Raw genomic sequence first — 22251 nt, forward strand, 5'->3', positions numbered from 1 at the left:
GCGAACTCTGACCGACCAATGGAAATACTGACAAGAAGTCGACATTAGCCAATCAGAAGGCAGCTTTCTCGTGCTTTACGGCACTAATTTCAAATTCGCGACTACACTTCAAAATTTTGAAACCTGATCAAAAGAACATTCTTGAATGGCTAATATATGGTCTAGAATGTATAGATTTAGTCGTTAAACCCATAACTATCATTCGAAATACTTTGTTTTAAAGTTTTTGAGGCTGCATGATTAGAATTCACATTCCGACTGTCACTTTCATGATCTTGTAAGCGACGCTCTGAGTGGTCGGACGAAAGGTCATTCTGACGTGATCCCTAATGGGATGTCCTCAGACCTTTGTTGAGCGGTAGCGAGAACTAAGATCTGATTTTAATGAGATTGTAAATACAACAAAACAGGATTCTTCAGACAAGATGGAAAATTTATTTCTGCTCATCCATTATGCTGTGGTGAAATCAATATTTGCTTTAAAAATCAGGTTATGATCACAGATGAAAACAAAAACAAAAGTAAATAATATAAACAGAGTCGGCAACAACAAATACCTTTGTATTTCATGAAGTTGAAGAGTGGTAATAATGTCCAAGTGTTTACATATATATATGTGTGGCAAAGCAAGATGTGACTACAGTAAGGATAACTAAATCCCATTCATAGACACAGATGCAAAGTCGTCAATAATCTACCAGATTCTGCATTACAATATACTGGTAAGCTTTACGAGACAATACTATGGACTCAACCTTATAATAGCAAGCCATACCCCTCTGAAGATGCCAATATACAAGCAGCTGTTGCATTGTAAGGTACTAAAGTCATCCCAGCTAACTCTTCTGACTATGATGGTTTATGAGCATAACTAATGAGATACGAAGAATTAGTTTATCTTTCCCATTCACTGGAATTGTCTCAGGATATCTCATTCCCAACCACCTTCGAAATCATAAGCAGCTGTTACTAAAAAACAGATGTATCCCTACACAACAAACCGTAAACAAGCGGCCTTGTCATGACTCATGTGATAGTGTTAAATAGCTCACTATTACCATTCAAATTTAGTATACTTGTTTCGCTTGCACTTAGACAAAAGGATGAAAAATGTAAGAAACGTGTTATTGCAATTAATTAATCAACTTTAACAAACGTAAGCTGACAATTATATAAGTCAACATTGGCGAGTGAGAGAATTCATAATGTTGGTCACAAGTGTTGACATAACGTTACAGTGGCTCAGTAAGAACATCTTAAAGTTTGAACAAGTTGATGGATGTATAGGGAATATTGATCAAGTTGCAGTCATAGAATCAGAATCAGAATCCAGAATATGCGATGTCTCATTCCATATCAGCATGTTAAGGATAGACTGAAAGAATGAATGATGAAAAGTAGAACTGGCAACAAATGAAAGGCAGAGCTATTTATAAAAACAAACTAATTCCTCAGATCATTACAGAACATTTAATACCCTCTATCTGGCTTACCTCATGGGTCAGAAAGATCCTTATCACACACAAGGTTATGTCCATGTGTGCCTGAGACGACATATCACTCAAAGACAATGATGCACTGTTTTCAAACTGAATGTTACTCATACAATGTTGACAGTAATTCACAGTGACCATAGGAATACATGTTTACTATACATTATTTGGGTTTCATATTTTACAGCTACTATCAAACAAAATATTAAAACATATCTATAACCAGGCACATCTAAAAGCAAACAAAATAAATACTCTAAATGTCCTAAATTCCACCTTTTCTATGCTGGCAGTACACTGGATCAAGGCGTATGCCATCAACAGTCATACGTAATAGTTTTAGGCTGTAAAAAGTTGTCTGATGGTTGACATTTTTTGTGCAACAGCAACTATGTGAAGGTTTGGTTACAATCACTCACAAATATATCTACTGGTATCACCTCACCTACAGTCAGTCAACTGCTTTGTCATAAAAGAAACAAAATCCAGTTAAGTCATAACTTAATTCTGATTATCTAGAATTTTACAACTACCATACAAACTTGGGAAGAAAACACAATGTGATACTGTATTCATTATGTTAACACAAACAGATAAAATATCAAAATTGTAAAACAAATCTGTTTTCTTGAAACATATAATTATTTATTTAATAACTTTTCTTTATCCTTTTGAGAGGTCTTAACAGAGGTTTATGAAAACTGGCCATTCAGTTTGTCCATCACACACATGTAGCTAATAAGACCAGTTACTACAGAAATCAGATTGATACATGAGGGCACTACCCAAATATAAACAAAGCATGTAATAGGACTACTGTAGCAATGTTTCACATCATATCAAACTGGATTTCATAATGAGCAAACACCTGCACTGCACAATTACTACATATAATGTGATGATGAACGATCTTTTTATGCAGTCTTTTAATGCACAACACTGAATTCAGGGTTGCAAAAACACAAATAAAAAAAATCATTGTGTGGAAGCAAACAACACAAACAGTTGGAAGGTAACACTGGAAACCATAATATGTTCATAAAATTTTGGGACTTAAATATATGTTTGAAATGTACGCAAAACTACTTAGCGAAAAACCGATAAAAGGTCAAAGCACAAAGTGAACTAACTACAGCATGTTATACTTTGGGTACCAGGCAATCCACTGCCATGATATCAACAGATTAACCATGACCCTCCCCCTTAGACACTGGGACATACCATGTTCTTAAACAAATCAAACAATACAATCATGCATAAGAAACAGAGAAGTTTGCTCAACTAATGTCTGGGAAAAAAACATACATCTATAACTGAAACTAATATGATTGGGTTTAATGTGAAGGCCAAGTTGCAATTTAGAATAAGATAAATTTAAAACATTTTTATCTAGATCAACAGCCTACAACTCAGGTGCATATGTCTTGTGATTATTAGCTACCATAAAACATGTAAACATTTTCAAACTGCTGTCCACTTATGGTCTGGTGATGTTGAATTTCATCATGTTGATTATACTGAGGAGCTGTCATCCATTCAGTCATTCATTAGTACCCACACTGACGTGATGCTGAACAATAGGAAAGGAAATGGTACTAAAACTAGGATTCCCATACAAAGATATTTACAAACTTACACCATTAGGAGTGTAAAAATGAGCAATGCATTATATGCTATGTACAGTTACAGGCAATGACAACAGATGGTATATACAACGCAGATAATGCTAATAGTGATTGAAATGTACATCTTTGTGTCAATTTCAATCAAAAGCAAAATTTACAATTTATTTTTACATTGCTGCCACCAAGTCATGGCAAGTCACACAGAAGCTAAAGCCACTGAGGGTCACTTGCTTCACATAGGTAGAGTCAGTGAAGGGAATTACTTTTGTAGGACATGCAAGATTAAAACCATTAACACAATGAATAACTTCTGTATCAGTATAAAGTCTGGCCCCCAGTGAATTCACCATGTGATAAAGAAGCATAAATACAGTTAACTGACTAGAGTTTACATGTTCTAGTTGATGTCATAGTCTTTTTTATACCCAAAACTGATCCACCAAGGATTTGTTCCCTTCTGTATTATTATGAAATGTGAAACATGCTCTTTAGATAGTAGGAGTAGTAGTAGTAGTAGTAGTAAACTCCATTACTAACTGAGGATTGGCATATCATTTTATCAGCGACAGGGCACATCATCATCTACACAATTTGGACCAGTATTACCGAAGTAGGGTTAAAGTAACCTGGAAGTTCAATGCAAACAGTAAAAAACAGAGTGCTCATAGGAAATGTATGCTAAAGTATGGTGAATTTCTTTGAGTACAAATAATGTACTTACAAAAGGCTTAGTGCAATGACAAGCACTACCCAACAATAACCAATGAAGTCACAATGTTACCTGGTGAAACATGTCATAAATACTTCTCTTTGAAATACCACAGATTTTACTTCCTTTCATATTCATTCTCAAATGAAACAAGGAGCAAACAGATACCCATTTCATACATTACATTGTAATAACTATAATCATCAGTACACCAAGAGCATGGAGAGTAGGAACATCTATAAACAAACAGAAGGTTCAATCCACTTCCCACACTACCATGAGTAGTGTTGGTGTACAGCGGTATGTGACACTGCCACCGTTAACCAAGTCACAGACTGATGATAGTACCACAGGAAGCAAGGTGTGCGAGTGTTTGCTGGATCAGGAATAACAAACATAAGGTTTCTCTCTGCAAAATGCTGTGTGCAATATGCTGCATATTATGAGAGGACCAGTAATGTAAATAGTTATTTCTTTTATTTGCTAAATGACATGTGTCCAACACGATGAATAACCCTTTCTATATTCAACATATACTTAATGCCATTATTATTCATGAAAAACAGTCATTTGAGTTTACTTTCTCAAAATTCTCCCAACTAGGTTGTTTGATGTTGTGGAGGAAAATGACTTCAGAGATTGTTGATATTATTTTATTCCAAGTGACACAGTAGCATTTTGTCGCCAGTCACTAAAACAAAACAACTCATCAATCACTACTGACTTGGGAGGAGGAAACAATGGCACATGCCACTGTGCAAGAAAATAATGAAAGTATTCTCAAAACACAATAATGATTGAAAGGAACTACAAGATATTTTAAATAATGAGAGGAAATTGGTTTAATGCTGCTTTGAACAGTATTTTAGTTCGATAGGTTTATAAAGGGAAACACCAGTTCTACAAACACACTGATCCAGCCTTGGCAGGAGAGTGCACACACCAGTATAGAGAGAGCTCACCTCAGTATAGAGAGAGCACACACCAGCATGGAGAAAGTAAGCACACACCAGCATGGAAAGAGTAAGCACACAACAGCATGGAAAGAGTAAGCACACACCAGCATGGACAGAGTAAGCACACAACAGCATGGAGAGAGTAAGCACACCAGCATGGAGAGAGTGCACACACCAGCATGGGAAGAGTAAGCACACAACAGCATGGAGAGAGTAAGCACACAACTGCATGGAGAGAGTAAGCACACAACAGCATGGAGAGAGTGCACACACCAGCATGGAGAGAGTGCACACACCAGCATGGAGAAAGTAAGCACACACCAACATGGACAGAGTAAGCACACACCAACATGGACAGAGTAAGCACACACCAACATGGAGAGAGTAAGCACACACCAACATGGACAGAGTAAGCATACACCAACATGGACAGAATAAGCAAAAATGAGCATAGAGAGAAAGTAAGCACATATCAGCATGGACAGAGTAAGCACACACCAGCTTGGAGAGAGAGTGCACACACCAAGACAACCCAAACACCAGTATGGAAAGAGTGGACACACCAGCATAGGCACAACATATCAATAGCCATCTAATGGCTGTAAATCCTTACATCACAATTTGATGAACTCAGTACATCATAAACGTTTTCCCTCAGTCAGCAAATAATACATGTTATCATACTCATATCTGTAAAGGATCTACAGTGCTTGATACAAACATTCATCCACAATGTACGTGTACATTATTAGAGATTCAGTTCATTAAACAAATGTCTGATGTGTGTAAAGCACCTTACAATAAAGTCTAGTATTAGCCAAGGTATCTCCTGCATGTTTACTGTTCTATCCATGATGGCTTCTCAGCATTTGGACGTTTAAGTTTGATGTTAAACTGCTTCAGTGTCGTGTCCAGCATAGCCTCGTTTCCCGAGAAGTAGGCAGACACAGCGTTATGGAACAGCAGCAGCTGTTTGTGCATCACCTTCACCTGAAACAAGGACCACAACCATCAACACAACCACAAGACAAATGGCAACAGTACTTACGAGTAAAACAGTAACCTTTTGTTATGCCATTACTGATGATTGTTAGTGTTCACAGACTGAAACGCTCATAAAATGTTGAATATGGTGGCCCACAGTGATACTCCCATGGCAGCTGGTACATTGGAGTGATCTCCCTTAGTTGTCCAAGTTGCGCCCAGTGCTTGACACCTTCATTACCTTACAAGTACAGAGAGCTCCACTGTGAGGAGCTTGTTTACAGTAGTTGATTCACTTCCAAGACATACTGTATATCGCCGTCCATAAAGCGATCCCCCTGTAAAAGCCTTTGAAATTGATGCTAATTTATATACCCCATATGTAAAGTGAATCGGAATGAAGCACATCACCACCGCATACACAACGCCTACATTTGTAGCCCTTCAGCGAATTCAGTTAAATGAATAGGTGATAAATAGTAGACAACATGATTTACCGATTAAATTGTATTTCCTTTTCTGCTAGGAATTGTTTCATATGCAGAGATTAAGATTTCTGTGTGTAATGTTTTGTAAACTAAACCGGAAGAAGCTATCAGCTGTACACGTTTTCTGGTTGATACAGTTAAAAATTACCTAATAACATAATAATATAATGATTGGGAGATTTGTATCTGAAACTATTATTTTATCAGGAAAAATATATTCCATTATCATGTTATTTTAGTTGTAGCTTTTCTATATGACTATCGTCAGATCTTTTTTTGTATTGAACAGTTTGACCAATCACCGTCGATGCTGCTGCACTCGCGAAAACTTTATATATTGACACATGATATGACTTTCAACAAGTCAAAATGTGGCAGTTATGATACATATATCCATTCTCTGTCCATGAAAGTTTGTTTCAAGGCGACAATAACAGTAATATGATCGTGGTTGCTGTAAATACTAGCAAAATCTAAATATTTTTGTATACTTATCCTGCATTACACCTTAATGCATTCACTGCTTACTTTACAACAAAAGACGATACAGCGCAACGACGATGGTCCTGAGTGAAGAAATAAAATACTGTTGCTCATAGTCCCACTCAACATACTGTTGAGGTCTTGAAGCCAAAGTGGGGAGGCAAGTCTGCGACAGGTGGGCCTCAAACGTAGTAATGCAGGATAAGTATACAAATGTAAAAAATATTTAGATTTTACTATTTTTTTTACTCATCCTGCATTACTCCTTAATGCATCTGTATCGGACAGTTTGGAGGTGGGAAACCCTCAAAATACAGAAACCTCAATAATTCACACCCTGAAGAAATGACATCAGAAGTCGATAAACTGTGATGCGGAAAAGTTCAGAAAAATGCCATCAGGGTCAGGGTATTTCAATGTGAAAAAAACATGAACTAAAGAATAGCTCCCTATACACCATAGCAATAAAATGAAATTGGCTTACCAGCTAGGTCTTACTTAGAGCCCTTGTAGACAACCAATTGTCTAATATTCTTCCACTGGCAAAATCTAAGCGACTGCACCGAAAATGGAATGGCTCTGTATAGCGCGAGTTCATTATTTGTACCGGAGGTTGGTAACCTGCTGGGCTACAACCAACGTTCCAAAACTTCATACGACTTAGACGTGCTCAAGAAAATAATGACTGGCGAAAACTGTGTCAGAATCCTTCCATGAGTGTTTTAATCGAGCAATTGCTGTGCAACACCATGGTAGAGGCTATTGCCCTGATCTCGTGAGGATTATTTGCTCTTGCTGGATCCAGATTGGCGATCTCGTAGGCCTGAAGGATGACTGTGCGTAACCATAGAGATATGGAGTAACTTCGGTCATGGACATAGGAGAAACAGGTATAAATAACCGCTTCATTGAACCACGCCTAGTCTTGGAACGGCAGATGAAAACTCGTAATGCCCACAAGGGGCATAGCGGAAGTTCACCCTCATCTTCGCTTCCTTAGTCATCTTGTGATTTTCCGGAATGGCCAACACTGAGTTAAGTGCAACAAAGTACGTAGTTGGTTGGTGGGTTTGTTGTTTAATGCTGCACTCAGCAATATTCCAGCTATATGATGGTGGTCTGTAAAAAAAAATCGATTCTGGACCAAACATTCCAGTGATTAATATCATGAGCATCGATCCATGCAATTGGAATCAATGACATGCATCAACCAAGTCAGCGAGTCTGACCACCCGATCAACCAGGGTGTGACCAAAGTCAGAGGAAGACTCCTTGTCTCTTTGATCTTTTACAGTACCCTGAGAAGTAAAACTGGTGGCGGAAAAGCGTTTGCTTTTACGCCTTCCCAAGGAATGCTGAACATGTCCACCGCCAAAGCCTGCGGATCTGGTAACGGGAGAAATACGTCATGAGATAGTAATTTTGACAAGTTGCAAACAGGTCGATGTTTGGTTGCCCAAAATTCTGAAGCAGTAACTGGAATGCTTCTAAGTGAAGTTTCCACTTGGTTTGGACCACCCTGTCTGGACGCAATAAAGCATGGATAAAGCATGTTTAGACATACTGGGATGTGTTGAACTATGAACTTTAGTTGCAACCAATTCCACTAGATGAAAAAACATGAATGTCTGTTGAAGCAGGGAGTGGGAGTGTGCTGATTGCGCAGGCACCACACCACAGTGCTGTTGTCTGTGGATATTGCAAGTTGGGCTGAATGTAGTTGATTCTGCCAATGTGATACGGCCAGAATTAACGCTTCCAACTACATGTTGTTTATGTGCTTTTGATGAGCGCCGGACCATAGCCCTGAGGCTGTCAGGCCTTACAGGTGAGCACCCGTCCCCTGAAGGGAGGCGTCTACGAACAGGTGTAGATTCAGGGATAACCCGGATGAAGAGACTCCTAAGACATTCGACTCTACCGTCCACCAATTGAGGTAAGGCCTTAGTTGAGCTGGTAGAGTAATGGCCTTGAGTGGATCCTGACGCCTGATGTAAGGATTCAGGAATTGTTGAATTCCACGAAAGGAGTCCTGCGTCTGGCCTTCCTTGAGAGACTTGCATCTAGGCTTATAATTGCCTGACCTGCCGGGAAACTGTGAGAAACGTGCTCCAAAGCTCTGTGCCGTCTCATCCCTAGCGTAACTGGAAACTTTGGCGTGTGTGTTCGTAATCTGTTCATTAAACAGAGATGTGGAAGACAAAGGATGACGTAGCAGCCTACGCTTAAACTCTAATGTGGATAGGGCTAAATAGCCAAGCCTCCGTGAGACAGTTATTTCTGCCAATGCAGCTTTAAGGTGATTTCTAGTGGTCAACATGACGCTGTTGAAAATCGACTATAGTTTGGAGATGATCTGGTCGGTTTGGGTTCTCCTCAGACAGATGCTGCTCCATACATGTAGACGGTGCTAGAGCTGATAAAGGTTTTAATACCTGTCGAATTTCTGTTTCAATTAATGCAAATCTTGTTTTCCTGAACCTTAAGAGTTGAAGGCCTTGACGAGCCTGTGATTCTCTGTATAACCTCATCCAAACTATGTGCCTGGTCTGCTATCTCAAAAGCATGGATAGGAAATTCATCCTACCTAAACTTGGGTGGCTTAAACAACGGCGTAAGCGTCAGCCTGGAAAAGCCCTCATTCATAAGTCTAATCTAATCTGTCCTCATCGGGCCGACCGGATCGATTTAGGATGTGTCCATAGTGTGTCCTTTTTATCCAGCCTGTTACCTGGAGAAGGCACTGAAATGAGGCGATCCTCTTCCCAATCAGGTACCTGTGCCAGACTGAGATGAGTATTCCATTCTGTTGAAGAATCTTTCTCTTCACCATTAAAATGTTGACGTGAACGTCTAGATGGTGAACGACTTGTACTCCTATGTGTAGTGCTACCTCTGACCGAGGGCTTAGATGATCCGTCTGGTGAATAGGAATCATGCGTCAATGTCCAAGTATGTGCAGGTGCACTGGCACGATTCAACGATGAATGTGCTGTATTATGACGTACAATGGGGGCATTATATACGTTAGGCGCTGGCGTAGGTGCTAAGACCTGTGCCGTAGATGTAACCGACGCAGGCGTCTGATACATAGGCGTAGGCATGGGCGCAGGATACAAATGCGTCATGGACTGCTGCCACATGGACTTGCATCAAATCAGTGTTCCATAACAGTGTTGGCGCCTGAGCGTGTATCTGCTGTGCTGGATATGTTGGTAAGCTGATCATGCGTTGCCTGAATAGCATTGTACACGGATAGCCCTGGGGCTGATGTCATTGTCGATGTGCTTGGATAGTAGGTGTTGGCTGGAATGTGGCTTGGGTTTTGGGCTACCCCCATCAAAGCGTCTTGAGATCTCACAGATCTAGCAGAACTAGATGTCTCAGACGGCTGAAAATTAGGGTCAGTTATGATACTCACAAAATCCCCTGGATTGAGGTTTTCGGCGAAACATGCACTTTAGCAGTGACAGTAACGGCCGACATATAACCCGCCGAAGATAATGGTTGTGTAGTAATGACCGAACCATGTGCCTCGCTATTCAGCGATTGTGACATCTTCTCACGACGGGATTGCTGCAAAATATGTTTGTGAGTGACCTGCCTATAAATTGCAGAACTCGTCGGAGAGAGATTTACACAAAAGACACATTTAGAGTTTGGTGCACAAATTTGCATGCATGTCAAACAACGTGGATGAAGATCCTTGGCAGATTTTTTTCCACGACAATTAGTACAACACGCAAGCATAAGTTACACAAATAAAGACTTTTTGATGATGCAGAACTAGAAGAGTGTAATCGAATTGAATTAATCCGGTAAAAATATTGTAGCGAGTTGAGGGTGTAGTCATTAATTTGTATATACGCGACTCATTGTAACACCAAAGCTAGTAGTATTTAAGAACACATAAATATGTTATACATAAGTAGCTGAGAATTGTAAACAAATTAACTACCCTTGCAGGCAAACATTTGTAACACAATTCAAAATGGCGGTGAACAAACAGCATGTGGTGGGGAAAAAATGCCTAAATAAATCATATGAAACTGCACAACATGGTGAGAGTGTTATGAAAAGAATACATCACCCGTCGCAGATCAATTGTAGACAAAAACTGAAGGTCTAAATTAATCCAAAGTGAAAGCTCAGCTGGTAGACGTCCGTGCTGTAGCACGAGAGGCAGTGATGTGAAGAGGTGACCTCGGGTCATCGAGGTCACAGGACAGCTGTGATGGTCTTGAAAAGTGGGACCACAAACAACAGTATTGTATTTCTTCACCCAGGGACAGGACCATTGTGCTGTCCAGTCTTTGGTTGTAAGGTAAGCAGTGAATGCATTGAGGAGTATTGCGGGATAAGTAAAAAATTTGGTGAGTTGTGCGATCTACCGATCACTTCACACAATTTCGCCAAAATGAAGTGGGAACAAACTTGAATGAAATTTTGAATAAAATAGATTACAAACCTAAGTCCAATAATACAATGAACACTTCAGTATGGATTTGATTACATGGTATTTCTGGTGTTGTGTGCTCACGATAATGTCTTTGTGTTGGAGGAATAAAAAATATCAAAACTCTTCAACCCTGTGTATAGGGCGGTCCCCCTATTTCTAGGTAAGAAAACCAATATACACACCAATATACGGTACCTCATTTGAGAAGCTTTACCAGCCATAGTTTCTAGACTGGTTGTACCTATTTGTAAGTGAGACAAGGGCGATACGATGCCTCCTACGATCTGACCAGAGACTTATCCCCATGCCCAGTGTGGATGGGATAGTTCGGCAAGATAGGAAACTGGACTTATTAATATAATCAGTTAACTCCCTTGCCTCGGGAAGATGTTATATTGCTTGCAAAATAGCCAGTGCATCACTACTTTACAGTTGCATGAAGATATTTAAAATTTGTTGACTTATTGGAAACAAGAAAAAAAATTGATTCCACAGAATTGTAAACAAGAAAAATAATTGATTCAACAGAAGTGAAAACAAGAAACAGTTCGGCTTTGGTATGACTGGGAATAACATTATTTAACTAAATTATACAGAATTAACATCATGTCATTAAAGCAAACCTTGTTTTCTTCAAGGAACTTTAGCTTGATGGAGACATCTCCTCGTAATCTCTCAAACTTGACCTTGTGATCTTCAAACTTCCGTTTGGATTCATCAAGTCTCTGGGCGGTTGTAGAATCTTTCGGACCAAGACTCAAAGTCTCCATATCATTACGATACGCATCAAATTCAAGCCTGAAACAAAGACCATTCAGTATGATGTGGGACACAACAAGGAGAATGTGATATGTACACAAATTATATGTTAAAACGTACTTAACATTTGAGAAAGAAAATTCAAACGCAAGGAAATATAAGGTATGAAGTTGTCCCTTACCTTGCTGTTTCATACAGCTTGACAGTGAGAAGTGTGTCCTCCATGGTCTTGTTACACAACGTGTTGACAGAGGAGGTAAAGAAGTTCAGGGCACCTGCAACGTTACACCATATGTTACTGATTAGCTGTTTCCAGTATTATACATCAGAACTATACCCATTCCTTCTTGAATCATAACATATGTACAGGGATGTGAGCAGGTTTTCCCGAAAAAAGAGGAAAAGTCTAGGGGGGGTAAATTTTTTAAACATTTGATTGCATTTTAAGCAATTTCGTGCAGTTTGAACAACATTCACACCAAGAAATGTAATAAGTCAATGGAAAAGTCAATAAGTCAAGTAAACAAGTTAAATCAGTACTTTTAAACCCCACGTTATAGTGCAAGTATTCTTGATAGAAAACGTATGATGTCCGAAAACCTATGCTGGTGAAAGCTCTGATCGAAAACAGGACAATCCGCGATGGTTGTCCGGTTTTCGATCATATTTTTCCCATTTTTTTTAAAAAAAAATAATTAAATTTTTACGCTGAAGATGATTTTTTCCGAGGACTGCTGTTTTAAAAAAAAGCGATTTTCCGCGTTTCCGCAGAGATTTCACATCCCTGTATGTAACATATGAATACTGACATTAGGTGAGTGAGTGAGTGAGTGAGTATGGTTTTATGCCGCTTTTGGCAATATTCCAGCAATATCACGGCGGGGGACAGCAGAAATGGGCTTCACACATTGTACCCATGTCGGGAATCAAACCCGGTTCTTTGGCGTGACGAGCTAACGCTTTAACCACTAGGCCACCCGACCGCCCCTATACTGACATTGGAACCTAACTGCATATCATATACAAATACTAAGAAAACTATCAAATAGTGAAGACCAAAATTGGTACTTGTACAAAATCTTTGTAATGCCTAGTCTACTTCACTTCGCAGCAAGAAATATCCAAGATGTGCAGCTGTAAGATACAAGAATCTTGCATCATAAAGTAACCCGTACTAGCATCAGTGTCAATGTGCATCACTTCCTGGTACGGTTTCAGTGGAAACTATCAGCATCGCCATGTCAAGCTACATCCCACTGCATGAACATTAAGGACACCACCATTTTGGCAACAAGAATAAACACAGACATTTCGTATTTTGTAAATACATGTACATTAAACAAATCATAATTGAAATTTCTTTTCCTAAATGCTTTCCAAATGTGTGTGATTTCCAATGAGTGGTATGCAAATTATATTTTAAACTATTTTGTCAAATTCTAACCTAACAGGGTTTCTCCATTCTTGACCAAGGACCTCTGTGTCTCACAGTTGTATGTAAACTCCTCATGCAACTCTGGAGCCTTCTGTGCAAGATCAGAGAAAGACTCTCCCAGTGCTCTCTGGGTCTGTACCACATAGAAGAAGTGGTTTGTCAGAGCCCTGGCAAGACGAAGCACACTGGCGTACTTGCGCTGGGTGTCTCGCAGAATTTCTATCTGAGCCTCTAGTTCAAGATCCACTGTCTTAGAGCTCTTGCCAAACCTCTCTGACAGCATCTGCTTGGTGCACTTGAATGTGTTGATACTCCATTCTCGCAGTGACTCCAGCTTGGTTGCAGCCTGAGTGATTGACTTGGGTACAAAGTCACCATTTGTCTGTGGTGAGGACAGCGGCACATTGCTGGTGGCTGCACAAACAAAACATGTGGTTAACAAGGGCAGACATGAAACACAATTGTCACTACATTTCATTCTAGACAAAAAGTATCATCATAACTTTCTTGAATACATCATTAGAACAACATTTTGATTACAGGGAGTATTATGGAAGATCCTATATCAATCTGACAATGCAATGTCAATAGTGACCATGTCAGAAATCAGGACACCAAGCATAAACGTAATAAAACTGTATTGGTACATCATCATGCTTTCATTGGGTTAGTTAAGAAATTGGCAAACAGTTAAAACTTGATCCACCTCTAGAATATTATCAATGAATTAACTTGATCATATACCATCAGCAGTGCTCAGGTCAGCTTGTCACCTTTAATGAAATGTATATTACATGTTGCAATTAGATTCTGAGCGAGTGAGTTCGGTATTTCATTTTCAGTTATATCATGACATGCCAGCTTGTTGCTGGTGGAAAATCCGAAGTGATGCAGGTCTTAGTTATTTACCACTTTTGTCAAACCCACACGCAATGGTGTGGTGCCGGCAAACCTGAAAACAGGGCTCGAATCTTGTAAACTCAACTTGTCCTGCAGGGCTAGTAGATATTATTTTGTACTGCAATATTTTCACTTGCCAGTTTATATTTGATAATTTTATGTTCTCAGTTATTATTACATTTTTTTTCTGTAACTGAAGTAAATTTCCTTTTTAGCCCTGTTTGATAATCAAATCACGTTTTTTCTCATCAAACACTATTGTCCTTGATCAAAAACTTGTACATCAACCATTGCCCTTACAAGTGTTTTCACTTTCGCTTTGACATTATTGTGAGCATGTAACACTGGAAATACCATGTCAACAAATCTGTACTGAAGTACACCATTTAATCTTGTAATTACACAGTCTGGCTATGAAGAGTGTTCATTGTACATGTGGACTTATGTCTGTAATCTATTTTATTGATTCTATTCAAAATTTCATTCTATATTGTCGGTGATCAGTGATTGGTAGATTGCACAACTCAGCATTATTTACAGCAATCACAACTCAGCATTATTTACAGCAACCACTGTCAGATTACCTCTGCTGATGCCTTGAAACAAATCTTAGTTGACAGTGAATGGATACATATACATAAATGTCATACTTTGACTCGCTAAAAGCCATATTTGTTGTAGTATGACTATAAAATGTCAACATAAAGTTATCGCAATCACCTCGACCGTGACTGGTCAAAATGTTCCATACAATAACAAATATCCAGCAATAGCAATCAGTTGTACCAAAATTCTATGGTTATTGTAATCAGAAATATATATAAACAACCTGCAACTAAAATAACACAATATTTTCAGATATATAAAAAAATATTTTCAGATGCACTTCTTCTGATCATTGCATCAAAATTCTTTGAAGTTATATTATTGGGTGATTTTTAACCAATTCACCAGTAGATTGGAAGAAAAAGTGTGTACAGCTGATTGCTGTTTCTGGTTTAGTTTGTGAGATATACACACTTAATCATAATTTCTGCATGTAAAACAATGCCTAGCAGAGCAGGAAATATAATTTAAAGGATAAATAAACACGTCTAGTGATGTTATATCTCAAATCTCAAAGTGACTGAGTTTGTTTTCACCCTTTCATTTACCTGAATACACTGAAGGGATACGATGTAATTTATTTCTGCACATAATAGATAATGCTATTCATTTCTTTAACAGAAAGTTGTCAAGTTTGCTGGCTATTTATGATATGAGTGACATGTATTTTGTTGTTACTGCTGAAAACGTGCGAGAGATTATTTTAGGTTCGAAATTATTTTGCATATTATATTGAAAACGATAAGCGATGAATTGACATGACTGAAATATGTACTCGTCCAGTGGGATGAGCACATGCTGCCACTGATCAATACGAGCGGACAAGTGGATTTTTCGAGCCCTGAGGAAACATTATCAGGGCCAACCAAGATTCAAACCCAAGATCATACACATGCATAATGGTGAGCATTGTGTCAGAATTGGTTTTCTTATTTACATATTCAGGCAAAAGAGCTACTGGTTATCAAAGCAAGACAAGCAGCGTTTTATCAAGAATATGTGTAATCTAAGAATGCTTATTTTTAAAATGTTCTGTAGACACATGTTTTACTCATCATGCTTTATATAAAACAGAAATAAGGAAGCCAAATCATACCCCGTATATAGTGCTTACAAAATAGTGTCACAGCACTGTAGCTCACCTACATGTTGTCAACAGTTCAAAAACAAACACAGCCACAGAACAAAAGTAACTGTCACCACTGATTTTCACATTTTTCAAGCATAAATACCAGTAATGAACAGGAAAATCTAATGTCATCATAAGGGAAAACAAACAGTTCAGCTCCCCCATTCTGGCAATTTCAGAAGGAAAGAAGTTCATAGAGACAAATATGCATTATTGTGAAAATGTATAAAATAACAACATGTTTGTTCAGCCCCACTAGTAACCAAACATGTACCCAATATTGTTATATATGAGTAATGGTCATAAATATATTCAAAATTCAATTGTGGGGGGGTCATACTGAACATTTGAATCAAACCTCTTGAACAAATTGGGGCGTCATCATTGCTAGGAACAAGTATGGGAAGTTTCAGCTTCATTGGTCCAGTGGTTCCTAAGCATGCTGAGGAGAAGATGTTTATGGAGGAAGACGGACAAACAGGCCATGACATAAGCTCACTTGACAAAATGTCCGGTGAGCTCAAAATAGACAATGGGTGTTTAAACATTAATGCAAGGGATGCATTCTTAAATATTCCCCTTTGACTGAGTCAGGATTTTATTTACCCCCTAAACCTTTGAAACGTGTAAGTTACCCCATGGATACTAAATTGTTTTAAAAAACTTGTAAATGCTCAGCATAATTATGTCATTGCAAGCCTTCCCCTAAAAGGTAGGTCAAAATCGTCTAATAACAGTAATTGTGATGACAATATGTCTTTCAGATGTCAGTGTGATTATTGTCTCTTGACTCACAGGCAAACATTATGCAAGCCAGACAGAGAACCAGGGGTGATAGCAATGATTAAATAATACCTACTTTCTTTCATAGTAACGTTGTACGAGGGCAAATACAGATACATGAGATGTGACGCTGATGGTTTGCTTGTGGGAGCTGGTTTATGCATGGGAAATATGCAGTATTCCTGCCTAATGGAAATCCTTGAAAACCCCTGTTCATGTTTAATGCCATCAGTCATGTGCAAAACAGACAGTGTCAGCTGCTACAGTTATCTCCATAATCAGTTAGAATCTACACTCACTTCATCTACATACATTTCATTTCCAGTTGTCACTGACTACAGTAGAATTACACCTTAGCTAAAAGGTTTTCAACAAGAAAAATGACAGTAAAGCCATTGAAGGAGTCCTTGTAAGAGTAGGAAGCACAGGCGACTGCTTGTTGTAAGAGGCGACTAACGGGATCGGTTGGTCAGGCTCGCTGACTTGGTTGATGCTTGTCATCGATCCCAAATGCGTGGATCGAATATCATGATATCAATCACTGGATTGTCTGGTCTAGACTTTATTATTTACAGACCGCCGTCATATAGCTGGAATATTGCTGAGTGCGCCATAAAAAAACAAAAAAAACAACTAAAAAACAATTAATTGCAGAAATTGCAAATTTCTCCTCTCTAATCCTTAACATGCTCAACAGCAACTCTCAGTAAATACTGCTTAATAAATATGCCTGGTCACATGCCTTTCTCTTCTGAAATTTTACTAAAATATAGAGTTGACTAAGGTGACCATGTGTGACAGAAATCAGATGTAATTCCATATATTGTCAAAGGCATATAAACATGAATTAAAGCCATGTAGTGAAAAATAGTAGAATAGTATAACTACATCTTTTTATCAAGCATGAAGGGGAAGGTAATGTTTACAGCAATGGTTTGTTAAGTAAGCATGAGCTGAGGAAAGGTAACATGGTTAGGTAGAGTGTGCAAAACATTACCAGTGCATGTATTTCTGTTTACGAAGTACTTATATTCAGAATATATAATAAAAAACTGATTTCTGTTTAAAAAAACCAATTTCATTTCGTCAGAGGTGAAACTATGAAACAATGCTAAAGAAATTTACACTGATTATATTGCTCATAGCCTACATCTCAGCATCAACATGATCAGGTAATATCAAAACTAGGGATGCCATCGTATATTGTGTAAAACTGATGTATTGGTACAATTTTAATACTTATTCTCTATCTATACAAATGTATGACTTTTAAATTTATATGTACCATAAGCACGATAGAAAGGCAAAAATATTTATTTGAAACTGTCAATTAAATGGATCAGCCTTCTTCATATTTAACATAAAGTTGATTATTTACAGGTTCTTATACTTGATATAGGATGTTTTCATCTGTATCCATAAAATAACTAATTTTGTTATTCAATAATATATGGTGCCATATTTGAGTCGATATATGGATACTATTCAAATTCCAAGCATTGACACCCCAAATCAAAAACAATCATTCAAAATGATCATTCTTCAAACCAACTGGACATCATCTGAACTCTCTGAACTTTCGTGAGAGCAATTGTAAGAGTACAAAGATTAAACAAACATGTTATCAACAATCCTTGTTCATCCACGGTATTATTTCTCCTTTAATAACCTTGCACTCTTAGCTTCCTCCAAATCATGTTGGTATGATTCTGTTAAGTACTAGAACTTCATTTAGACAGATGATAAGGTGCTTTAGCTTGGATAACTATAAGGTAATTAATTCATTGCGAGGCAATGTTATAACACCTCTAACAAGGTTATGAAGTCAGAAGCAAGGAAAGCAGAGAGAAGACACACCAGGAGGCATGGTGTAGGAGCGAGTTAATCGGGCTTGGGGTGACGCACTTCTCGTTGCTGGAGACTCAAATGATGAACTCAAGGCTGTACTTCCTGCATAGGATGCGGTCATTCTGGTCGGTGTCCCACCTTGAACATTTGAACTAGCATCATTCAAATTTGGCCCATCATCTAACATCTCTTTCAAGTCTCTTTCAAATGTGTCTTCTTCCCCTTCCATTCCATTTGGTATTGCTTGTTGCCCTTCTCTAGCCATGGTGACTATTTACATTGCCTTGTAAACAAAACAAAAGAAATACAGGTTTATACACAGAACTTACATTTTGTACAATATTGTATATATTAGAAATGAACTAAATTTTTTATCAGCTTCCATTTTTCTCAATATTTGATCAGTAAAACATTTAAAATATTAACTTTAAAAACTTGATAACTATTTATCCTCAGGGTTCTATGTTTTGACTTTGGCGGAACTTACAAGTTAAAATTCACTTCAGCAAATGAAATTTTAATAGCCATAGTCACATGACTGTTAGATCTAAAGTGTAAATCAATCGGCCTACCTATAGAATACAGTACCACAAAGTTTTCATATATGGCACAATACTCTGTGATGTAAGGGGACATCGAGTGTCCATAAGCTCCTATCAGTGATCTATCATCTCTAAACAAATCTCAAACGTATTTGAATTAACAGGATGAAGTAGTTTCATGTCAAAGATTTTGACTTCAGCAAACTGTCATTTTGAATTTCTCCTACCCAAGCCACTTTCACTTGCTACATTTCTTCACTAATTATTCAAAAGCCAACAACCTAGTGACGGCAGTAGCCATGCCTATGACTTTGTAGTTCCTTACTATGATTCGAGTTGTCCTTACAGTGTTCTGACGGAGTCTCACAAAAAATAGTTGCTGGTCACTTGAAGACATGTGACCCAGGACAGAGATCATCCTCAGGAGACATTGTGATAATGCATTCGACAGGTGCTAATTCTAAATGTTCAACCTTAATATAGTTTGCCTGACAGCCAACAGACTGAGCTACTTCCAGTCCACATTGTTAAATTTACCTAGTCATGTCTAAGACGTTAGGATCTGAACGAGAAGGGTCGAATATGTGACACACTCTTAGTTGGCTTTGTGTCACATGACTTTAGTCTACGGACACTTACGAGTGATCCTGCTGCCATTTGGAACACTGGTCCCATTCTGTAATCTACAAGATACCAAGTGGTGAGGAATGAGCCAATATGGCACGAACTGAAAATGGCTCCAGGATTCGTATTCACAGGTACATGATATGAATAACATGATATTTAATCATTTGTTGGGTGATTTTGTGTCAGAAAAATGTGGGAGGGATCACTGTAAGGAAAATGTGGATCGTAGTGAGGAAGGAGGATGTCAAGGAAGGCATAAGCATGGCTGGTGATGCCACAAGGTTGAGTCTGCTTTTGAATCATTACTGAACAAATGTAGCAGGTGAAAGTGGCTTATGTGGATGTTCCAAGACAGTTTCCAGTAACGGAAATATTCGACACTAAACCATTTCATCCTGCTTTCTCAACTTTTTTATGTGAAGAATATTAGGAGTTGCTATAGAATCTACCGGTAATAGCCACTAAACAGGTACCTAACTCGTAAAGGGGCGATCCATCATAAAGGGGATCCAAGGGCTAAGGATTTTGGGGTAACCTGCCCAACACAATTAACTAACCCTCAGGATAGACGATCAGTGAAGCCAGAGACACAGCCACAAGAAATATGGAGTCTACAAACCTAATTGATTTAGTGAAAAAGATGTTCCAAGGTAAATCAGCTGGCGACATTTGGATGTGTGCAGCATCAAAATAACATACCTAATAAACTGCATTCCCATGCATAATAATGAAAATTAATGAATAAAAAAATGAAATATGTATACTGTATACATAATATATCCCTTTAGCCACATTAATTAAGTTGAAATCGAAATATAAAATCTATTTAAAAAAATGTGCATTTCATAAACTATAGAACTTGCTATAATATGCGCTGTCACAGGCAATATTTCATAAACAAATATTCAAAACTGTGAACATTGCTGGGCTTATTCAATGATACAGAGATGATAGATCACTGAGAGGAGCTTATACACACTAGACGACCCCAGCAACTCTGTTGCTAGGCTGGCCACACAGGGCATTGTTTTGCAGGTGTCTTTTGCAACAAAATTTCACAAATTCCGTCATAGGGTATTGTGTTTGTTAACTTTCGTGGTGCTGAATTCTTATGGTAGGTCGATTCTCCAGTTAAGTGATATGTTAGTTTTGAAAGTATTTAAGAACCTTCGTTGAATTTATATTACCCTACCCGGGTACCTGTTGTAGGTCTCAAGAGATGGGTACAAAATATCCAACTGGGATTAGTTTGACCGTAGCCTTGGCAAAATGTAATTAGATACACATATAGAAAGATTTTGTCATGCAAACACTGAAGTTGACTGAAGCCTTATCTTTTTTCAAACATATGAAAGTCAGAAGGAATGTGTGTATAGTCAGAAAGAAATGCAAACATTAGTGACTTGTAGTGTAAACATGGAGTTTTGGAATGTTTTTGTCATTAAACTATGTGACTAACCACTTGTAGTCCTGTGGATATACGGGTCCTACTCAGAATCCATCCGATCCGAGTTACCCGTCCAAGCCCTTATATGTATGTTTCGCACAATCACAGTAAACAATAGTCAATGGGACTAATGGCTATACTGAGAAGTTGACGTTGTCTGAAGAGCAATGGATATCATACAAAATTTCTATCGTGTTCAATTTAATATGAACGGGAAGCATAAAATGGACAGCATCAAAGGAGTTCAAGAAAAGTTTACAAACATAGTTTGACGAACGAGTCACCTGACGAACAAATGAAATTGTGTGCACTAGTGATCACATTCTGAGAGTGACCGCTGCATCGACTAGTTTCCAACCGATTTCCTTATTTCTCAAACAATGGCCACCCTATAAGTCAGCAGGACAATGCATTCACCGCGGGAATATAATCAGTAGTTACTAAAATACAAAAGCCCTTTACGCTAAGTAAATAAGAAATAAATCAGTACTAGTTTTATATTGTGGTAATACTCACCTGCCGAAATGTCTGTGTGTCCATCGACGTGTTGGCTAATGACGTCATCTCGCGATAAATCCCGTTATTTTGTTATGGAAGTGCTTCTCCTACAACTACTAATGTATTTTGCTTGTGGCATTCAGATGGAGATGGAGATGCACTCACCGAGTTCATTTCCAATGTTCCGTCGACTGTGTTTGATGAAGTGAAATTATAGAAAAGCGTGATGACGTTTTTAAAACAAATTTGATGAAGTGATGACTACAAAAAGAATACAGCACCAAAAAATTGAGCAGTGATCAAATTACCTCTTTAAATATCATGATGGTGGGTGGAGCAAAATCATCGTATCAACGATATAAAAAACGGGAATGAAATTATACGGGAGAGTATCCAAATCTAGGAATTTGTAGCTACACACAAACAAAACTATTTTTTGTACAGTTCCCTATCCTTTGAAGATGCAAAAGCCACTGTCTC

At 38.2% G+C, this 22251-nt stretch overlaps 1 protein-coding gene across 6 annotated transcripts; it reads right to left on the reverse strand.

Annotated features, from left to right (window-relative positions):
- Positions 1 to 418: 418 nt before the first annotated feature.
- Positions 419 to 21851, reverse strand: LOC139449343 (arfaptin-2-like). Of its 6 annotated transcripts, XR_011652170.1 has the most exons (7): positions 21790 to 21851; positions 18667 to 18940; positions 13401 to 13805; positions 12138 to 12231; positions 11821 to 11995; positions 5057 to 5773; positions 419 to 5008 (listed from the first exon to the last, which is right to left on the reverse strand). XR_011652170.1 is itself a non-coding variant. In XM_071230663.1 (6 exons), exons 2-6 carry the CDS (start codon positions 18920 to 18922, stop codon positions 5621 to 5623), a joined length of 1035 nt encoding a protein of 344 aa, XP_071086764.1. In that variant the 5' UTR covers positions 18923 to 18940; positions 21790 to 21851; the 3' UTR covers positions 419 to 5620. The 6 variants fall into 6 exon arrangements, 5 of the variants coding, with proteins under 5 accessions (XP_071086764.1, XP_071086759.1, XP_071086762.1 ...); XM_071230663.1 differs by having other exon boundaries at positions 419 to 5773; positions 18715 to 18940; XM_071230658.1 differs by having other exon boundaries at positions 419 to 5773.
- Between the last annotated feature and the right edge of the window lie 400 nt (positions 21852 to 22251).

Source organism: Haliotis cracherodii, unplaced genomic scaffold (assembly GCF_022045235.1).
Source record: "Haliotis cracherodii isolate W230 unplaced genomic scaffold, xgHalCrac1.p SCAF_8, whole genome shotgun sequence".
Taxonomy (NCBI): Eukaryota; Metazoa; Mollusca; class Gastropoda; order Lepetellida; family Haliotidae; genus Haliotis; species Haliotis cracherodii.